We start from the raw sequence: 22,191 nt of genomic DNA on the forward strand, positions 1-22,191 counted from the left end.
AAATCATGATCTGAGGACTTCAAAGTAACTCAACCAGGGTTAGGGGGTTATTATGGGAGTGGTTGGGTGAGGTTCTGTGCAGGAGGTCAGACTCTATGATCATGATGGTTCCTTCTGGCCTTAAAGTCTATGAGCTGAGTGGAATTAATGCACAGAGTGAGGCAGTCTCCGAGGTAGCAGGGTCTCAGAAAACCATTTTGGGCTTCTAGATAATTATCAGCTCCTGGAGCTGCACCTGGAACTAGATGGGAAGCCAGAGGAAAGAGCCCAGGAGTTGTGTGCTCATGGCCATCTCGCTCATTTTAACCCTATGTGGCCATTTGGCACTAGTTGCAGCTTCTGAGTTTTCTCCCAAGGAAGCTGTAAGAAGAATGAACTGCAATATTTCATCTTGCAGAGAACAAAGGTTACTTAATTTCCTGAAAAATCTGGACCAGTGACCTGTGCCAAGTGATGAGCAGTTGAGTGCAGCTCAGAGTGAGGTTTTATTTCTGTCTGATTTGCGGATAAGCTAGCTCAGATCTATGACATTCTTTGTGGCACTGGGGACAATTCTGAAGCAAAAAGGGGAAAGGGGGCCTTCTTTTTTCGTTTGTGTCACTCAGGCTTACTGAAGGATGTCCTGAATGTGCTGGGGAAGGACTGCTTGGCAGCACCCTTTTCATGATGGTCACCAAGCTGCAGGCCCTATGGCCAAGTTTTCACAGGTACCAGGGTATGGCTCCAGCTGGGTAGTGGAATCCTTGCCCCCATGCCAGTCTTGTACAGGAGGGTGGTCTTGGTGTTTGGTCCTTTCCACAGAGGGTGGGGGTCCCATATCTTAGCCTTTCCAATCTTACTGTTTGCTGAAGACAGTGGGATGGGAGAGAGGAGCCCACTGGCTCCACCAGAAGATTCCTGGGGTAAGACATAGCTGGAATCCGGGGGTTTGATGAGGGGCAGGGTGGCAGCCACACCTAAAGGGAGGGAGATGGGAAAGGGGGCAGCATATTGGGCAGGGGCACATGGGAGGATGGGGACTAGGGTGACCAGAAGTCCCGATTTTGTAGGGACAGTCCCGATTTTTGGGTCTTTTTCTTATATAGGCGCCTATTACCCCCCACCCCGTCCCGATTTTTCACATTTGCTGTCTGGTCACCCTAATGGGTACATCAGCCATCCCAGGGGAGCTGGGTTGTGTAGAGCCTCAGTGGCCAGGCCCTGAGCACTCTGGTGAAGGGACAGAATAGCAGCATCCCCACCCCTCAGGGATGGGGAAAGCGGGAGGAAACAGAAAGGGCTGGGAACTGCCTGCTACAACTGCTGGGGGAATGGACTGTCCGTCAGCCTGGGCAGCAGCTCTGATAGGCTGCCTTTCCCCATTGCCCTGCCTGATGAAAACAGGCAGCCAATCAGATGGGGGTTCCCTGCAGACCCCTGAGTTGACGGCTCTGAACTGCATGGGGCCTGAGGCATGGTGCTCAGCCCAGAGCTTTGGGGGCGTGTTAGGTAACTTGGGCCCAGGCTCTTGGGCACCTTGAAGATGCAGACCAAGATCTCTGCCCCTCAGGCCTCCCACAGTCCGTAGACCCTGTGCCCTACCCCCAGACTCCTGCCCCCCATCCACTTGCCCCTATACCCAGGCCCCTACCCCCCAGCCCCTATGCTGCCTGGGCCTGTGCACCCCCCTCCCCTAGGCTGTGCCCCCTAGCCCCTAGGCTATGCTCTGGCCCCGTGCCCCCAGCCCCATGCCCCCCATCCCTGGGCCCGTGGCCCCACCCGTGTGCTGCACCGCCTGGGCTGCGGGCCCTGGGCCATGCCCTCCATTTCCTAGTCCCTGGGTCGCACCCCCGGACCCCTATCCTGGGCTCCCCCATCCCTTAGGCCGCGCCCACGGGCCCCTCATCTCGTAGCCCCTGAGCCGCACCCCTGTCTCTGGTCATTTCTCTCTCTAGGACCCAGTGATGTAGGATCGGGGTGGAGGTGAGAGTGACATACGTCTCAGCCAATAGGAATGTGTTCCAGGTGTTGGGGCGGAGCGTCAGGTCGAGCCGGGCCAATGGTAGCCGCTGCCGCGCCCCACCTCATCTGGGTGGCCCCTCCCGAGTCCGAACGCCGGAGGGAGCGAGCGGCCTGGCTCGGCTCGGCCTGCGGAGCCGGCAGCGTGACCGGCCGCCAGGTGAGGAGACTCTGGGGCCGAAAGGATGGCAGCGGGGTGGGGTGCGAGGCAGAGCGGCTCCTGGTGCCTGAGGAGGTGTCACAGCTCAGGGGGGAGCGGATTGGGGGAGAGGCGGGTGGGGGTTACAGCTCCGGGGGTTACGGCTCTGGAGGGGAGGGGAGAGGAGAGGCGGCGGCGGGTCACGGTTGGGGTGAGGGGAGAGTTGTCACAGCCAAGTGTACCCAGTTGTGTGGGTGTGTGCGTGCGTGTGTGTGTGTGTGGCTGGCTGAATCTGGGGGTTGTGATTTGGCTCCTGGCTCCTTAGACGGAGCAGCCTTGCCTGGGGTGCAGCATAGCTCCAATCCCTGGAGTCCTTGGCTCAGTTCTTAGAGGCCATTAGAGTGAGGCCTGGAGTTCCCCGTTCCAGTGGAGCAGGCATTTAGCTCCCACCCCCACTCTCCGCTCCCCAACCATTGTGCTCCTTTCCTCAGGTGAAGGGCTCTGCAGGGGCCGAGGTGTGTGCTGCCACTCTCCCTGCTCTCCTTTGGATCCAGCTTGCCTGGCGTGCGGTATCTATAGATGCCTCTGTACTGCCCTGTCTGGCTGTGCAGAAGAAAAGTCCAGAGAGCCCTGTGTGGTATGGTGGGTTGTCTCCTCGTGAGCTGGGGAAGACAATAGTTCCTATCTCTGTTGTCTCACCCACCAAATCTGGCGTTTTTGTTTTGCTGTTTTTGTTTATTCCCTTTCTCTGTTTGTCTCTGCTGAAGGGGCTTTGTGCAAATCCAGGATCTGCATGTGTCAGAGTCCGTGTGTAATGTAGCTACACAAATGGCTTTATAATTGTGCTCCATATCTTTAGCTTTCATTTAAAAACAAATTCTCCACCCAAGATGAGTGTGTGAAGTGCTCCCTTCCCTTATCTGGGTGGGGGATGGATCTGAAACCTAATGGCAGCTTAAATGTAAACATTGTTAACTATTTCTCTGCCACTTAATGTACTTAGCCAGAATGTCCACTGCAGTGAAAGATATTTGGGTAGGGAAGAGTCTAGTACAGAAACTGCTTATTACTGAGATGCGAAACTAGAAGTTCCAACTCCTCAGAGTTACTCCCTTCAGACCTTTCTCACAGGAGGCAGGGAATGAAGGGCTGCATCTTCTCCCACATGCTAAAGGCATCCCCCAAACATCTTTTACAAAGCAGTTTTTTTATTGGTAATATCAAAATAATGCTGCAAACTAAAAACTTGATGGTGATGTAAAACAGTAATATAATATATTTTTAAGAAACAGGAGGAGGATGCTATACTGATTGTATTTTCATATTGAATTAACTATAAACCTCAGTTCTACATTTATTTGAATCTGTCCCAAAGTGTCCAGGGTGCAACACCAATGTGCCTTGCAAACCAAGAGGCTATGTTCCTAAGAAAGTTGGGTGTGAGGCTCCTCTCCTGCAAACTTCAGGAGGTCTGCAGTGGCAGGGGTGCTGTGGTTGGCAGAGAATTAGAAAAGCAGTAGATGAGGGAAGAATGGATAGATCAAAGAAAATCCCACAGTTCCACCCCTTATGTGTTCAGTGTGTAAATCTTTGTGACTAAAGTAGCTTTAGGTATGTGGCGCACACCTGTCTTTATTTCCTCTATGCACCCTGCATTTTTAGCCAGTTGAGGATAGTTGTGATGGGAAGAGAACTTGGGGAGGGTCTTTGCTGCATGAATCCACATGATTCATGCAACACATAATTTAGGTCTAACATGTTGCATGGGGGTACAGGGTCTGAGTCATCTTAGAGGGGCCATAATGGACCCACGTTACCAGGAAACCCCACCCCAGACTGTAAAGTGTAAGTAGTGTGGTCTGTTATCTAAGGTCCAGAAGGTGGGAGTCAGGAGACCTGGGTTCTAATCCAACCTCTGCAACTGCCTATGTGTATGATCTTTAAGTAATGTGAGCTCCATGGCTGAAAGAGGGAAGCGAGAAGGGATGGTTTGATGTCTAGGGGCATGGGACTTGGACTTGGACTTGGGAGACCTGGGTTCTATTCCTGGCTCTGTCACAAATTTCCTGCATGTCCATGGGCAAGTCACTTAATTAGTCTGTGACTCAGTTCCCTGTTTGCAAAATGGGGATAATACATCCCTACCTCCCAGGGATGTTGGATATAACTTCACTAACGTTTGTGTGATGCATGTGTATTTTAGTGATGGGGCAATATAAGTACCTAGACAAAGTGCAAGATATTAAGATTTGTCTACAAAGATATGCTGTGTGCCATGACCTCATGAGGGTGGATATAAAGGCGGAACTCCGGAGCTACAAAGGCTGTCCTCTCCCCATTAGGCAAGGCTGACAATTTCTGTCAGCTGCAGATATCCTGCATAGAATGACTCAAACTGTGAGAGCTGGTTGTGTGTGGAGGAGCTGGATTTGAGGTGGTGGGAAGAATGTTGTGCCTCTAATTGTAAATTGAGCAGCTCCCTTGATCCATGTGCTGTTGGAGGGCACTGCTGCATAACATCCAAGCCCATGGTGATGTCCTTGTCTCTCATCTCTTTAGTGGCCGTGGCTGGACTCTTGATGATGCTGTGTTTTTCAATGAGGGTGGAGCAGAAGCTGGACTTCGGTTGGTTGCCCTACGCCCTGTGAAGGAGCAGTCATGTCGGTGATGGTGGTGAGGAAGAAGGCGATGCGGAAATGGGAGAAGCTGCCAGGCAGGAACACCTTCTGTTGCGATGGTCGCATCATGATGGCCCGGCAGAAGGGCATCTTCTACCTGACGCTCTTCTTAATTCTTGGCACCTGTGCCCTCTTCTTTGCTTTTGAGTGAGTTCATGGTGGGCTGAGATCCCTGCTTTTGGAGGGGTTTATGGGGCTGAACTGATTGCCATAATTTGAGGGCGAGGGAAGGAATTTGCCCCCTATCCTAGGGGCTTGTGGGTTCGGATTTGGGTTAAGGAAAGAAGGAATTTCCTGCCAGCCTCAGGTTCTTATTAGGGCTAGCTAGTATATTGGGATTTTTGGTGTAGCTCACTAGATTAAAATACAATTTTTGCAGGGAACCTGCTGGATTCTGCTCAATCCTTTCTGAAAGCTAGAAATCTCTTAGGGAGTCTCAATTTGTGACATGAGACCATTTATTGGAAAGCTAGAACCAGTAAGTATGTGAGGTTTTGGGCTCATCAGGGTTGTGTCTTTGGTCGTGCATGACACTGTATTACTGTGGTGGTACTCTTACGATTAGTATAGGCACAAAAGTTTTGCTGGTTTAAAAATGTCTTAGTTAAACCAGTGTAACTTGATTCGTTGTCATTGCATTTCTCTCTCCTCTCCCAAGATGGGAGTGTGCTGGCAGTCCAGTCTGGTGTGAAGAGGGTTGCTGGAGGTGCCACCTCATTGGCCAGTGTGGTGTACTGTGTCATGGTTACTGTGAATGGAGTGAAAGTTAGTTGATCTATGTGGCCTGCATCGGGGAAGGAGACTTAATGGAAGAGGGCTCAGTTTGTGAATGGCTTGTGATTGTCTCAAGATTATTACAACTCTCCGCTGTCTCTTGAGGGCTCATTTACAGCTGCTTTCTGGGGGACCAGCTCTGCTGAGCCTTGCCTCCTTCAGAGTATTTGTGATGCTGGTAGGTATCTGATTGTCCTGAATGATACTCTGGCTAACATGATGGGCTTTACAGATGTCTCTGAGCTGATGGGCCAGTGCATGCTTTAGAAAGCAGAGGAAGGGGACCTCTCTTGAGATCATTTTCTGCAAACAATCACCATTGCCACTTCTAAAACCTGCTTGTTTGCTGCAGATGATGTACAGTGTTTGGCAAACAAAATTTCCGCTCTGGTAACCCAGGCATTTATGGCTTGCTCATTCACTGGCCTTCTAGACATGTCACCCAGTTAGGTATCTTTTCTTGACTTCTTCCTCAAAACTTAACCTGAACCTGGCTTGCTCCTCTAGATAAAGGATATGGCTGAAACCCCTTGAGTGTTGAATGGCCTTTCTGGAACATCCTATAGAGAGATTTGCCAGGTCTCATGTGTCTTAGCAGTAGCAGTGAAGGGACTGTCAGGTCATAGACAAGCTTGGACCTGTGAAACTAGGGTGACCAGATATCAGAACTATCCCTACAAAATCAGGACAGTTCTGATATTCGGGGCTTTGTCTTATATAGGCGCCTATTACCCTGCACCCCCGTCCTGATTTTTCACATTTGCTATCTAGTCAACCTATGTGAAACTGGCTTCTCTGCTTCGTTGACACTGTCTGTTTCTGTACAATGAGTGTAATGTAAGCATGACCTTGAGAATCCGGACTTCTGAGTTCTAATCTTGGCTCTGTCACTGACTCAGCCTGTGTCCCTAGGCAATGATACTTACCTCTCTTTATTCATTTCCTCCCCTGTAAAATGGGCTAAGACTTCCTGCCTTGCAAGGTGTTGTGAGGATGAATGAATGTGTATAAAGTGCTGCTGTTGTGTAAGTGCTTATTATGATGGATCCCTGCAGAGTCTGGCCAGCAGTGGAAGAGCAAGCCATGTTACTCTGCCTCGCACACTCTGCAGGCAGTCACTATTATTGGTGATGGTGTATTGAGGCCGATTGAACCAAGCTTGCGTTTGACTTTTAAATGTGTAAGATGTGTAATTACCTCCCCTCTACACACTCAGGTGAACAGAGGCCTCTGGAGGGCTCCCTTCAATCCATCCCTGTCAAGAGAATCCATGAGACACACCTCTCAAGGGCTGTCTGCCCTGCTCTCTGGTGTGGGTGTGGGGGGGGGGGGGGTGCCTCAGGGCAGTCTAGCAGTGTTAAACTTTCCTGTGCTCTGGGGAGATGCTGGGACGTCTTTCTCTTTCTGCAGTAGTTCGGAGTTTCTCTCTTAATGCCATAGCTTCTGAAGAAAATTCCATCTGTTACAGCTGATTGTTTTGAAGAGAGGGGATGAATGTCATGGGCAGAAGTGGTTTTTCTAGTATCTCCTGACCAGACCCACACTAATGAGGGGTGTGTATGTTTTGAATGCGCATTTAATTCAGCCGAAGCATTTGTATGGTCACACGTTAGTTGGGAGGTAAACAAGCCTTTGGAATGCCTGGAATGGGGAAAACAACAAGGAGTCTGGTGGAAAGCTTATGCCCAAATAAATCTGTTAGTCTTTAAGGTGCCACCAGACTCCTTGTTGTTTTTGTAGATACAGACTAACACGGCTACCCCCTGATACTTGACACCATGGAATGGGGAAGTGTCAGATGTAGTTTTTGAGCCAGCAGTGCCTTGTGAACTTTGTCCTGTGCAGGCTGTCCCTGGGCAGAACCAGAACCCCTCAGCTTGGCTCTGATTAATGCCTCTGACTTGTGGGTTAATGTTTTCAACACTTCCCTCTTTTAGTGTCTTTGTCGTCCCAATCAAAAAAAAAAAAAGATGGGTTAAATCCCAAATGCTGCTGTCTTGCTGCGTCTCTGGTCAAATGACTTGGGGACAGATCACCCCCGTTTGCAAAAATTCTTTGCATTCTTCTACTCTGAGGACCCGAATGTTCTCTCTGGAATGACACAGGAGACTGGCATTTGGGCTACCCAAAGTGTCCTTTAGAAATTGTGCTGAAGCAATGTAAGTGTTCACGGCAACTCCTCAGGCAATGACCTGATTGTCATTGCAGACAGCTCTGTGAAAATCTCCATTCACCATGTAGGGATGACGAAAAAGGCAATGTTAGGTTGAAAGGAATAGATTGAGATCCTGAAAATAGTATTGGTGGCCATCCCTTTGAGTGATATGGCATTGTAATAGATTCAGAAATTGGGGTCCAGAGATGGGTGGCATGGGAATCCTTCTGAACAAAGAGAGCAGTTTAATAAAGGAGAGAGAAATAAAAGGGGAAATGAGACTTATACAAACGCATGAATAGGATAGAGAAGGTAAATTGTGCACTTGTATTTATCCTTTTTCATAATATAGAAATAAAAGGACAGCCCACGTAATTGATAGGCAGTAATTTAAAAGCTGTTAAGGATGTAGATTTTTATACAATACATTGTTAGCCTGTGGAACTCATTGAGGCCAAACATTTAGTCAAATTCTTCTATTAATTTTGCTGTCATAGATTGAGAATATTCCCAGTTACATTAGGGAAAATGTATAAGGAATACAAACTTTCCTGCTTCAGAGGCTGATCTTGATAACTGTCATGTATTTTTTGTACACGGTAGGTTGCAGGGCTGCTACTAGCAGGTCAGGCTTCTGTACCAGCTATGGGCTGGCCACAGAGCTTCCTTCCCAGAGAGAGACACTAAGGTCCTTCAATGTTCTGTGAGGTATGGCTGAGGCAAGCTTAATAAGGTGTTACACACATGGCCACCTTCTGTCAGAACAATATAATGTGTCTTAACATTCCATTACATTTCCCCCTTTAAGTTCTACATTCCTACCATTTTACAAAATTTGCACTATTGCACTATCTTTGAAGTTCAGTATGGATCAGTCTGTTAAGTGTCTCTGAATTGTACTGGTTTTCTAATTGCATTACCTGAATGCATAACAACTTAGTCATCGGTCTGTCCATTAGTTGCAACAACTGGCAGTGGTAGGTTTCGAGTCCTTGAGACTTCTTGTTCTGTAGAGTTTGCTCTGTTGATTGTTCTTTCTGAGGGACATACTGTAGCTGTTGACAATTTCTGTTGAACGCTCCATTGTTGGTCTTGGTCTCTCATGATCTGGGTGCTGAATTTTTTTCTTTACGACCATTGGAGTTGTCCATCCTTTCTTTCTTTCTTTCTTTCTTTCTTTCTTTTATTGCATGTGTAGGTTCCTTGAAGCTACCTCTGGAGGATCTGTTAATAGCCTTTCTCAGAGATAGGATACTGGCTTCAATGGCTCTCTAGTCTGGCAATTCCTGTAGTTACAGAGGGAGGCCAAAGCCTAGGGAAACACTGGGGCATTGTCTTCATTAGGGGGGGGGAAAAAAGGAGTTAACTAACTTGAGGTAAAATAAAACTATAAACTACCTTATTTTCACTAGGATTTTACCTCATTAATTACCGTGTTAGCTAACACAATTAAGAACTATGTCTGCTGATAGCCCTCCAGGAATGCAGGCAGATAACCAGCCAGAAGACCGAGGTCCAGTGCAGTCTGAACTGAAGGACAGCCAAGGTGCAATAACCCTCCAGTATGGCACTCCAGGCTTACCTCAAGGGCTGTGAGGGGTATAGGTAAAGGAGTGAAGTCTTGGATGGAGGTGCCCAAGAAGCTAGTGCAACTTGGGCCAAACCTGTATGGGCAGATCAAGATTGGGGGCACCTGGACATCAAAAAGGGGCCACCCCATTGGGAAAAGCCTTACCCACAACTTGGGATATACCTCTTGTCTAGTCCCTGGGGTCTGCTTTTCATGTGCACAACCAGGACAACTACACTGAGATTGCCCCTTTATCAACTGTAGCTATAGTCCAGTCTGGAGGGCAGAAATCCAGATGCAGAAAAGGGCCCCTGCCAACCTGTTCGAACCAATATGGATTGATGGGAAGGCAGTTACTGGGCTGGTGGAATTGGGGTATAGCCAGATCCTAGTGAGGGACCAATTAGTTGGTTTGGCGACATCCTGAAAGAATAGGGTGGCTGACTGGCTGGCTACCTGATGGAACAGCTCACTTTCACAGACAGAAGCATTTTTGGAACCATCAAAACTGGTGGGGATAGCGGAGGAAGAGGACTCTAGTGAGGGGACTTCCAGCCAAATCAGGGGACCTTCAACTCCCCGAGTCTCAGGAGGCTAACGTTCTAGTCCAAAACACCAGTTTTGTCCAAGAGCAGTGAGCTGATCAGATGCTAAGTTGGGCTGTGATGAATGGAGTGGTGATAGATCCACAGTGGCTGTACTTCAAGGTCAGGGATGAATGGATTTACAGCCTTGAATGAAATGGGCAGATGGGAGGTAAGAACTCAACTCCTAGCCCTGGGAGTTAAAGACAGGAAGTCTTACAACTAGCCCATTCAATTCCCTTTGCAGGACGCTTGGGGAGGGGAAAAAACCATCAGTTGGGTAGTGGTCCACATCTACTGGCCCAGTGTATGCAGAGATGTCTGACTACTGTGCCTCATGCCAATTAGCCATTCTTCCAAAGCACCCCTTAGTTGAGGACCCTTTTGAGATAATAGGGATGAACTTCATGGGACCCCTGAAAAAGAATGCTGTGGGGGTATCGGCACATTCTGGTCATCCTTGACTACGTGACCTAGTATCCCAAAGCCACCCCCTTGCACTCTACAAATGCAGCTACCATCGTGGTGGAACTCATAAAGCTCTTTGTCCGGATAGCAATACCACAGGAGATCCTGACTAATCAGGGAACTAACATCATAGAATGTCAGGGTTGGAAAGGACCTCAGGAGGTCATCTAGTCCAACCCTCTGCTCAAAGCAGGACCAATCCCCAGACAGATTTTTGCCCCAGATCCCTAAATGGCCCCCTCAAGGATTGAGCTCACAACCCTGGGTTTAGCAGGCCAGTGCTCAAACCACTGAGCTATCCCTCCCCACATCACATGCTATCTTTCAGGCTCCTATATGGCTGGCAGTCACAGCGTATCCTAGATCTGCTTTGCAAAACCTGGGAAGAGCAAGGGCCACAGACAATGAACATAGTACAGTATGTTCACCAGCTAGGAGAAATTTAAGACTTTAGGACAGTGGTGTGCAGCCTGTGGGCCGTGAGCAGATGGTTACTGTCTACAGACGGTTACTGTAAACAAACTGTCTCGCGGCCCGCCAGCGGATTACCCTGACGGGTTGCAGGTTGCCCACCACTGTTTTAGGGGTATTCACCAAAGAAAACCTGCTAAATGCCCAGCGGGCCCGAAAAAAGCCTACGATTGAGGGGCCTGATTGCGGTGTTCAAACCAAGTGATTGAGTACTATTACTGCTGCCTAGCTCAGAATCCAAATTACTGGCCTATGGCAATGGTTATTTGAGGTGGTGAGACAGGTTGGCCCCGAGGTCCAGCAGCCAAAGAAAAGAAAGGAAAAAAACAAAAAACCCACATATATACCTCCAGAATCATTTTAAAAGCTTGGAAAGTCTTCAAGGGGCTTCATAGCCCTTTATCCTTCGGATCCTGAATTAGGACCCCAGGCACCCTTGACCCAACCAACCAACCCTGTACAGATGGGAGAGATGCTTCAACCCAAATAAAAAGCTGAGGTACAGCATCTAGTTGACTCATTCCCCACTGAGTTCTCATCCTTACTAGGACCAGCCAACTTGGCATTCCACCATCTCGATATGGTGCTGTGATAATGTGCCCGGGAGACTCCCTGGACTCTCCCCTGTATAATGTGGGACACAATTTGGGATGAACCACAGGCTATGCTTACCCTGGGAAGAATCGCACAGTGAATGGAGAAGCCCCATTGTGTTTGTGCCAAAGCCAGAAGGCACATTACGTTTCTGCATTGATTTTTGAAAGATCAGTGCAGTATCAAAGTTAAACACACATACAATGCCAAGGATAGATGAGCTGTTGGAAAGTCTGGGAGCTGCCAGATATATAAGTGCCTTAGATTTCACAAAAGGATATTAGTAAATACCCTGGACGCCAGGATTCTGGAGGGGTGTGTGTGAGGGACCTGCTTTTTCCACGCCCTTTGGTTTATATCAGTTAAGAACACTGCCCTTTGACCTTTGTGGAGTAGCAGTAACTTTCCAGAGGCCGATGGACTACATTCTGCAGCCATATAGGCAGTACATGCTTGGATAATTTTACAGCCAAGATTGGGTTAGCCATGTAAGACAGGTCTCAGCAGTCCTTTTGTCCCTCATAGTTGCAGCCTGATGGCAAACCCAGCAAAATGTAAAGTGGGGAACCGCAAGGCCACATATCTAGGCTATACTATTAGAGAAGGCCAAGTATAATCACTGGTCAACAACGTCCAAGCTTTGGCAGCCTGTCCCAGCCCCATGACAAACAACCAAGTATGGTGCTTCTTGGGACTGGCCTGGTATCGTCACTGTTGTAGCTCCGCTCATGTATGTTGTAAAGGTTGGATGTTCAAAAAAGGTTCAGTGATCTGAGTCCTGCTATGAGGTCTTTAAGACACTAAAGGATTATATGGCTCAGAAACCAGTTCTTTATTAATCTAGACTTCTCAAAAAGTTTTATATTACAAACACAGGCCTCAGAGATGAGGACAGCTCTTTCTCAAGAGGTTGAGGGAGAACACCCATACTGTACATACGTCGAAAGCTGTACCCCAGAGAGAACCTATTCTGTCATTGAGAAAAAAGCCTTGGCAGTGAAATGGGCCATGGACTCCAAGGTATCTTCTGCTGGGGACCCTTTTTCTCTGAACATAAACCATTTAGGTGGCAGAACACCATGAAAAACACCAATCCAAGGATAAAGTGCTGGTACCTGTCCCTACAACCCTATAGCTTCCAAATATTCCATTGGGCTGGCGAGGTGAATCGAAATGCTGAATTTTTTAATGGGATGGTGGAGATCCAAACACCAGCTAACAGCACCCTGCCCCCCAACCCCAAAGGTGTGTGATGAGATGGATAAACTCCACAACAGATAGGAAAGGTTTAAGAAGGTGCTCTGGAGTGGCCCCACCGCATCTGCAAGTCATGTCAAGAATGGAGGAGTTCAAGAGTGGGGAAGCTCAACTGAGCAGTGGGCAGCTCTGAGCGTATGTCTAAGCTGTGAGCTAAGGATGTGATTCCTCTGCTTGTGTACGTGTACATTAAAGCTGCTTGAATTAGCCTGAGTATAAATAGTAGTGTAGCCATGGTAGCACGGGTAGCGGCAGCAAAGGCATGGCTGAGCCGTGCTGAGTACATACCCACCGGTTTCAGACTGGTTTGTACTCCGCACAGCTGACCTGTGCTTCCCGCTGCCTGTGCTACCATGGCTACACTGCTATTTATACTCACGCTAGCTCAATGTGTGCTAACATATGCATACACACTCCTATCTCGTAATGTAAATGTAGCCTGAGAGCAGGGCAGAGTGCTGGGCCTCCCTGCTCTCAGGGAGAAGCTTGGCGGAGGACAGAGCCTACCCCCGCCTAAAAGGAGGCCCAAGTCCTCTGAGGCGAAGGGGGCTGTATCATATTCCTCTGCTGCTGACCCAGCGTGTGGCCCATCCATGTCCCCTCTGAAGGAAGAGAGGCCAGCAGCCCAGCTTGAACTGGCTGCATGTTTTTGTTTATTTTCCTACTCCTCAGTTGCTTTCCCCCTATGACTCAAGAAGGGGTGAGCATCCAGAGGGAAGCGGCTAGAGGGCTGAGGCTGCATCCCTTTTAAAGTCCTACTGGGCACCCCCACTTGAGCAACTGTACCACCCCCATCAACACTCCAAGTGGGTGCTGTTGAAGGACCAGAACCCTAACAAGGCTAGTTCATATTGTCACTCACGCTGGGGGGAGGTTGGTAATGTGGGTACTGGTGCCTTTCATTACACATGCTCCCTTGTGTTGCTCCCCAGGTAACCTGGCTGAGAGTGTCTCTGTCTACTCTGTGTTAAAAGGAAATGCTCAGTGCACTCTTGCTTTCTGATACTCTGAATCTTACACTTTTTCTGCCTTGTGTAATTTAGAAGCAACAGTGACTGGGCTGCGTGAGAGGATGAGCTCTCCCATTGCTCGCTGTACTGCTTCAAACCTGAGGGGGGAATGGCCCTGACATTACCAAACACCCTCATTCTTCCTGTAACCATCTGACCATATACCCAGAGCAGATACACAGGCCTGTCTCCAGTGGGGAGATTTGGTTCAGGCTCGAAGTGCGTATAGATGGAAGCTTGGCTTGTGGTGAACCAAAATATGATGAAATGCTTCTCACTTTTGTAGCAGAAGGCCGCAATAAGTGGAGTTTGCATGTGGATCACTTTATGGATCATACTTGCAGCTTTGTGGCCCTTCTACTGAGGTTTTGGTTTAATTCTCCATGTGTCATGCATTATTGGAGGGTGGGGGGGGAACCTATGGGCTTCCTCCTGTGGCCAAAATAATCCCTCTGACTTTCCCCAGTGAAGTAATTATATTGTGTAGCTGAGTGGATACGGTATATTTCAAAGTGAATTCATATCCTGCTGAGGTGAGGTCTATATAACTTGTCTTCATTCTCCCCTGCCCCCATCAATGAGAGATAAGTGAAATCATACCAGTATTATAAAGCAACAAACAAAAATCTGGTCTAAAATAAGCTGTTTCTGAATGTAGCTGTCTTTCTGCACGTCACTTCTTCATGTGCCTGAATGCTTTCATTTGGCATTTTTATGTAGGTGGTGTTTTAGAGCCTTTGAAGGGCTCCAAATTCGTCTCTCTCACATGTCGTAGTTACCTTTTGGCTTCTTCCATTATATTTCTTTTCTGTGGTGGTTCATCTATCAGTTGCTCTGACTGCACTTCCGCTCAGCACAAGTACCACTAGCAGTGATGCTGCAGCAGCACAGGCTTTAATGTGAGCTGCGCAAGCCGGCCTGGGACCCCGGGCACTTACTTGAGTGGCTAGCCTGTCCTGAAGTCTATGCTGCCACAGCTACAAACCTACCAGTACCCCGAGCTAGACAGACTAAAGCTAGTTTGGATATGTATGTCTACTCATGCTGCCAATCACATCTTGAATTGCACTCTAGACATATCTATGACTCCTATACTGAAATCATGCAGGGGAATTTGTGATTCTAGAGGTCACGCATCAACAAGGGATGAGAACCATGTTCTCAATAGAAACCTTGATATGAATTTATTAGGCAGAAACCAGCCTATCATCTGTGCAAGCTGTCACCTTTTGGGAATCCAAAATGAGACAGTGGCTTGGCTAAATAGAGAAAATATAAATCCAACAACTAGTCAGTAAACAAGTGTCCGGCTAGGTGTCCTAGAAGACCAGCTAGGAATCCCTCCAGTGCTTTGCAAGGAACTCTCAGGGTATGTCTACACTACGAGGGTAGTTCGATTTCACTTAAATCGAATATGTGGAATCGATATTACAAAGTCGAACGTGTGTGTCCACACGAAGGACAGTAATTCGACTTTGTGAGTCCACACTAACGGGGCAAGCGTCGACATTGGAAGCGGTGCACTGTGGGCAGCTATCCCACAGTTCCCGCAGTCCCCGCTGCCCATTGGAATTCTGGGTCGAGCCGCCAATGCCTTCTGGGTAAAAAAATGTGTAGAGGGTGCTTTTGGGTAACTGTCGTCATCCGTCCGTCACTACCGACCGACCTCCCTCCCTGAAAGCGCCGGTGGGAAATCAGTTCGCGCACTTTTCTGATCAGTGACAGCGCGGACGCCACAGCACTGCGAGCATGGAGCCCGCTGCGACCATCGCTGCAGTTGTGGCCGTTCTCAACGCCTCGCAGCTTATCATACACCTTTCCCTGAGGCAGATGCAGAGAAATCAGGCGAGGAGGCTACGGCACCGCCGTGAGGGCCTGAAGTCGGAGAGTAGCACAGAACTGTCAGAAACCACGAGCCCCAGCGCCCAGGACATCACGGTGGCAATGGGTCATGTGGATATTGTGGAACGGCGATTCTGGGCCCGGGAAACAAGCACGGACTGGTGGGACCGCATAGTGCTGCAGGTCTGGGATGAATCCCAGTGACTGCGAAACTTTCGCATGCGGGAGGGCACTTTCCTGGAACTTTGTGAGTTGCTGTCCCCTGCCCTGAAGCGCAATGACACCCGGATGCGAGCAGCCCTGACTGTCCAGAAGCGAGTGGCCATAGCCCTCTGGAAGCTTGCAACGCCGGACAGCTACCGGTCAGTCGCGAACCACTTTGGTGTGGGCAAATCTACCATGGGAGTTGTTGTGATGCAAGTAGCCAACGCAATCGTTAAGGTACTGCTCTCAAAGGTAGTGACCCTGGGAAACGCGCAGGTCATCATAGATGGCTTCGCCGCGATGGGATTCCCAAACTGCGGTGGGGCTATAGATGGGACTCACATCCCTATCCTGGGACCGGACCACCAGGCCAGCCAGTACATTAACAGAAAGGGCTACTTTTCAATGGTGCTGCAAGCACTGGTGGACCATAGGGGACGTTTTACCAACATCAACGTCGGATGGCCAGGCAAGGTTCATGACGCTCGCGTGTTCAGGAACTCTGGTCTGTTTAGACGGCTGCAGGAAGGTATTTACTTCCCGGACCACAAAATAACTCTTGGGGATGTGGAGATGCCTACAGTGATCCTCGGGGACCCAGCATACCCGCTAATGCCCTGGCTCATGAAGCCCTATACTGGCGCCCTGGACACAGAAAAAGAACTGTTCAACTACCGTCTGAGCAAGTGCAGAATGGTGGTGGAGTGTGCTTTTGGCCGTCTCAAGGGGAGATGGAGAAGCTTACTGACTCGCTGTGATCTCAGCGAAACCAATATCCCCATTGTTATTGCAGCTTGCTGTGTGCTCCACAATCTCTGTGAGAGCAAGGGGGAGACCTTTATGGCGGGGTGGGAGGTTGAGGCAAATACCCTGGCTTCAGATTACGCCCAGCCAGACAGCCGGGCGATTAGAAGATCCCAGCGGGACGCGCTGTGCATCCGGGAGGCTTTGAAAGCTAGGTTCCTGACTGAGCAGGGTAACCAGTGACTGTTAAGTTTGTGGACACAGAAGCTCAACCTGCCCCCGTTTCTTTACCCAGTTTATGTTGACTATCCTCTCCAGCTACATACCCCCTTCACCCCCTTCCCAAAAAATAAAATCAGTTCTGTTTTGTTAATGAACACCGTTGTCTTTATTACTGTTTTCGCGGGAATGTTTTAAACCGGGGACGCAGACTGTGGCGGGGGGCGGGTTTAGTGTTCTGATGCAAATGATGCTTCTAAACTCCAGGAATGGCAGGCTCCGCAGTGGTGGACTGGTTGTTTCAACGGAGCCTGCCAGCACTCCTGGGCGGGACTGCGTGTATGTGTTGGCTAGGTGACTTTCTGGCAGGGGGAGGAGGGTTACAGATCCCCTGCTGCGTGGCTCTGTGATCCAGGATAAGGACCGCTGCATAAGATCAGTAACTGCCCTCCCCCGCCACAAAGTCACAGAGCAACCCCCCCCCCCCCACCCCAGAACATGAAAACCACCTCCCAGACTGACCAGGGTAACTAGTGACTGCACTGTGTATGTGTCCAGATGCTGGACCTGCCCCCGCCTCTGTACCCTGCTAAAGGTGACTGTCCTGTCCAATTACCAAGCCCCTTCCCCCCCTTCAGACAGACTCTCCTCCAAAAGAAAATCATGGAAACAGTAATTAACAGAAACTAATATTTTATTATGAACCACACATGAAACGGGGGGGGGGGGGACTTGTGTGAGGTGGGTAGGAAAGGACTTTTCAAATTTTGAGCAGTCTGCAGGGGTTGACTGAAAGTTTTAACGGCCCTTGCCGCCCCTCCTTCTTTGGACTTTGGGTGAGGGGGGTGTGGGACTTGGTGGCGGGGGAGGGCGGTTAGAGATAGACTGCAGCGGGGCTCTGTCCTCCTGCCTCCGGTCTTGCAGAACATCCACAAGGCGCCGGAGCGTGTCCGTTTGCTCCCTCATTAGTCCAAGCAGCGTTTGAGTCGCCTGCTGGTCCTCTTGACGCCACCTCTCCTCCTGTTCCATGATTGCTCGGTGCATTTGGGACAAGTTCTCCCTCCACTGTGTCTGCTGGGCTGCCTGGGCTTGGGAGCAGCCCATTAATTCTGAGAACATGTCCTCACGCGTCTTCTTCTTCCTCCGCCTAATCTGCGCTAGCCTCTGGGAGTGTGATGCCAGGCTGGGTTGGGAGACAGTCGCAGATGTGTCTGTGGGAATGGGAAAAAGGGAGTGAATTCCTGAGACAGATAAATTTTATTGTGACCAAAGAACATAGTCTTTCTCTGTGAACAAGACCATGCACTGCACCTCTCACATGCGCACTCAGGACAAGGTCGAATTTTCGGCCCTCGCCTTCAGTGCCTGGGGTCTTGCACTGCCGATCTGAGAAGCGGGGCAGGACACCTGAACTTCTGTAGCAGGCAAACATGGTAAGCCGTAGACTTGTGGCTGCTTAAAACTGTAATAGTAGCACTGGCCTCCTTTCACATTGAAAGCAATGCCAGTCTCTGCTGGCAGCAATCAGGCTAGCATGAACTCTGCCCCTGTCCCACCCCCTCGCGGCTGTCCCAGGGAAAGATCCCTGTATGCTGCCCCTCTCCCTCCACCGCGTGGCTGTAAAGCAGTCCCAATACTAACATTCCCCTCCCTAATTCAAAGCAGGGCATCATGAGCGACATCACCCTCATGAGGATCTCGGACAGCGAGAAGGAACACATGCTTAGGGAAAGCATGCAAAAACCAGGGCTGTATGCTGCCATGCTCTGCCGTGCGATGATCCCAGAATACTTGATTGTGTCGTGGCGGGGAAACGTCTCGTACCATGGGGGACCAAATAAGATCGCCCTACCCAGGAACCTGATGAACAGGCTGGAAAGGTACCTCCATGAGACCTACGAAGAGTTCTCCCATGAGGATTTCGCGTCAATCCCCGGCCATATAGACCGTATTTTGGTGTAGCTGCACTGGCAGGAAGTAAAGAGTGGAGCGTCTTTGGCTGGAGAATCATGAAAAACCGGACATTGTTTGATTTTTTTTAAATAGTTGGGACTAAATAGTTAAGCGCCTAAGGCAAAGAAATCATGAAAAACCCACTGTTAATATTATAAATATTCCAGTTCTGTTGTACATAAAAGTTTAGATGTTTAAATAAGTTCATGAAAAACACATTGTTAATATTATAAATATTCCAGTTCTGTTAAAAATAAATGTTTAGATGTTTAAAGCACTTACTGCTTGATCCTTCCCCTGATTCTGTGTCCGGGCTAACGGCTGGGGACGGTTGGTAGGGGATCTCGGTAAGGGTGATGAAGAGCTCCTGGCTGTCGGGGAAATGAGCGGTGCCAGTGCTGTCGACTGCCTCGTCCTCCTCATCTCCTTCTTCATCTTCCCCGTCCGCTAACATGTCCGACGAGGAACCGGCCGCGGACAATATCCCATCCTCAGAGTCCACGGTCAGTGGTGGGGTAGTGGTGGCGGCCGCACCTAGGATGGAATGCAGTGCCTCGTAGAAACGTGATGTGTGGGGCTTGGATCCGGAGCGTCCGTTTGCCTCTTTGGTTTTTTGGTAGCCTTGTCTCAGCTCCTTGATTTTCACGCGGCACTGCGTTGCATCCCGGCTGTATCCTCTCTCTGCCATGGCTTTTGAGATCTTCTCGTAGATCTTAGCATTCCTTCTTTTGGAGCGCAGCTCTGAAAGCACGGACTCATCGCCCCACACAGCGATGAGATCCAAGACTTCACGATCAGTCCATGCTGGGGCCCTCTTTCTATTAGATTGCACGGCCATCCCTGCTGGAGAGCTCTGCATTGTTGCCAGTGCTGCTGAGCTCACCACGATGTCCAAACAGGAAATGAGATTCAAACTGCCCAGACAGGAAAGGGAATTCAAATTTTCCCGGGGCTTTTCCTGTGTGGCTGGTCAGAGCATCCGAGCTCGGACTGCTGTCCAGAGCGTCAACAGAGTGGTGCACTGTGGGATAGCTCCCGGAGCTATTAGCGTCGATTTCCATCCACACCTAGCCTAATTCGATATGGCCATTTCGAATTTAGCGCTACTCCTCTCGTTGGGGAGGAGTACAGAAGTGGAATTTAAGAGAGCTCTATGTCGAACTAAATAGCTTCGTGGTGTGGACGGGTGCAGGGTTAATTCGATGTAACGGCGCTAAATTCGACATAAAAGCCTAGTGTAGACCAGGCCTCAGACAATAGGAACAGATAGTAGCACACAAATACCAAAGACCTTCTCTGCCTTTCCTCTTCTTATTAGGGAAAGCAGTTCAAGCAATAAACCACTAGATGGCAACAGTGTAGGCTATTTGGAGCTGGTAGCTACTGTAGAGGCATAGGTCACTCTGGCAGACACATCACCTATTGTCATGGATCAAAAACAATCTAGGAGACAGGAAGTAAAGAGTAGGAATAAATGGTCAACTTTCATCAGGGCAAAAGGTTAGCGGCCGGGCCTCAAGTTTCCATGCTACAGCCTATATTTAATATATTTACGATCTGGAAAGCAGGGGGTGAGCGGTGAGGTAGCAAAATTTGCAAATGACACAAAGTTACTTAGGTTAGTCAAGTCCAGAGAGGACTATCAGAGGGACCTAACCAAGGTAGGGGAAAGAGCAACACAATGGCAAGTGAAGTTCACCATTGATAAGTGCAAAGTAATGCACATGGGAGGGAAGAATGTCTGTTTTATACTTCAATGTGTCACTGTAGTATCTGAGCGCCTTCCATGTAAAATCAGAAGCAAAGTCCCTAGAGGACTTCATGGAATCTCTAGCACTTCTCCCTTTTCAAGTTCAAAACTCTGCTTGGTGGTTTTGAACTCTCACATCTTACATGGTTCTAAATTAACTGTATCGACTTTGGAAAGGGATCTGGCCATCACTATGAAGACTTCTGCTGAACATGCAGCTGTGGTCAAAACAACAAACAAGCTGTTAGGAGGCATGAGGTATGGGATGAAAAGTAATACAGAGTGTTATAGAGCGGTTATATAAATTAATGGTGGAACCTCATCTGGATTACTATAAGCAGGGCTGGTCACCCCATCTCAACAAGGAGACTGCAGAACTAGAAGGGGTTCAGAGAAGAGTGATGAGAATGAGTAGGCGTCTGGAAAAGTGCAGGAGAAGAGATTGAAAATATTGGGGTTGTTTTCCTTAGAAAGGTGATGATTAAGAGGGATCATGATACAAAATATAAAGTAATGGTCTAGAGCAGCGGTTCTCAAACTATGGGGCGGGCCTCCCAAGGGATGCACAGGAATGTGCCAAGGGAGGCATGAGCTGTGGGCCCCCCCCTTTTTGGGGGGAGGAGAGAGCTCTGGCTTGAGGTCTCCTCTCTCCCCCCACATCCCTTACCAGGAGACAGCTTGGTCTCAGGCTCTCCTTCCTGCACGCCCCCTTCCCCCACCAGTCCCTCACCTGGAGGACGTGGCAGGGCTCCAGTTGAGGCGCCAGCTGTCAGCCCCAGGGTGGCAGCAGCAGTACAGACGTAAGGGTGGCAATGGGGCTTTTCACATTTAACGTTTAACATTGCCACCCCACCCTTACATCTGCACTGCTGCTGGCACAGCACTGCCTTCAGAGCGGGGCACCTAGCTAGCAGCTGCTGCTCTCCATTCTGCCTGGGCAGCAGTATATTTACTTGTTTTGGCAGGGGAGCGTAAACAAACGCACAAAGAATGGGGGCCGGCCCGATCAAATAAGTTTGAGAACCACTGGTCTAGAGAAGAGATATCAGGAATGTTTGCTCTCCCTGTCTCATAGCACAAGAACAAAGGGACATTAAATAACTGAAAGTTGGCAAGCTTAAAACTGATAAAAGGAAAGACTTTGTCCCACGTTGTGTGATTAGACTGGGCACTCACTGCTACAGGAGTTCATTGAGGCCAAGAGCTTAGTAAGATTCAGAGAGGGACTTGATGTAGAAAGAGGGTAGATACCATTGTTTAAAAAAAAAAAAAGTTTTTATTTAAATGCTATTTTTTTAAATTTACATACATTTAAAAAAGTTATATCCTATGTTAAGTCAAGCTTACTATAATCTATTAAAATCACTTAAATAAAATTTTAATAAATCAAGCAGTACATGTTTACTGCTGAAGTTGTAAAGAAAGTCAAAGTGCTGAATTAGTAGAAGTTAACTGGCTGAGCACCTGAAAACTAGAGTTTGCTGAAGTGCTACACCGGCTTTTGACAGGAGTAGTTTCTTCTGCAGGTGCAGAGAACGGTTCCTTCATTTCAGTTTATCCAACTAGTTCAGTTCAGTGACTAGTTATTCAAAGTTGAGAAAAGCATTGTGAAAACGAGGAAATACAGAGTTAAGGTAAAGGTCCATACAATCTTAACTCCACCCTCCTGGATTTGGCGATAGCCACTAGCTGCATGAACTCCAATTGCATTCACGGTGTAGCTGTAGTGAATGGTAGAGAAATTAGTTGGAGCAGCTTGGAAGAGCTGTGATTGTGATATG

At 48.8% G+C, this 22,191-nt stretch overlaps 1 protein-coding gene across 5 annotated transcripts in view; it reads left to right on the forward strand.

The window, feature by feature from the left end:
* Window positions 1–260: 260 nt before the first annotated feature.
* The window catches only part of ZDHHC9 (zinc finger DHHC-type containing 9), a 43,872-nt gene continuing 21,941 nt past the window's right edge, over window positions 261–22,191 (forward strand). The window contains exons 1-4 of one of the 5 annotated variants that reach the window (XM_026653378.2): window positions 261–707; window positions 1,935–2,158; window positions 2,629–2,779; window positions 4,697–4,962. In XM_026653378.2, the coding sequence (XP_026509163.1) occupies window positions 4,796–4,962 (167 nt within the window). In that variant the 5' untranslated portion in view covers window positions 261–707; window positions 1,935–2,158; window positions 2,629–2,779; window positions 4,697–4,795. Of the gene's footprint in view, window positions 708–1,140; window positions 1,489–1,934; window positions 2,159–2,628; window positions 2,780–4,696; window positions 4,963–22,191 lie in introns of those variants that run through there. The other 4 variants (XM_029911949.1, XM_029911948.1, XM_026653380.2 and 1 more) reach the window with 4 other exon arrangements.

The sequence above is a fragment of the Terrapene carolina genome, unplaced genomic scaffold (assembly GCF_002925995.2).
Source record: "Terrapene carolina triunguis isolate 2854851 unplaced genomic scaffold, T_m_triunguis-2.0 Scaffold137, whole genome shotgun sequence".
Classification (NCBI taxonomy): Eukaryota; Metazoa; Chordata; order Testudines; family Emydidae; genus Terrapene; species Terrapene triunguis.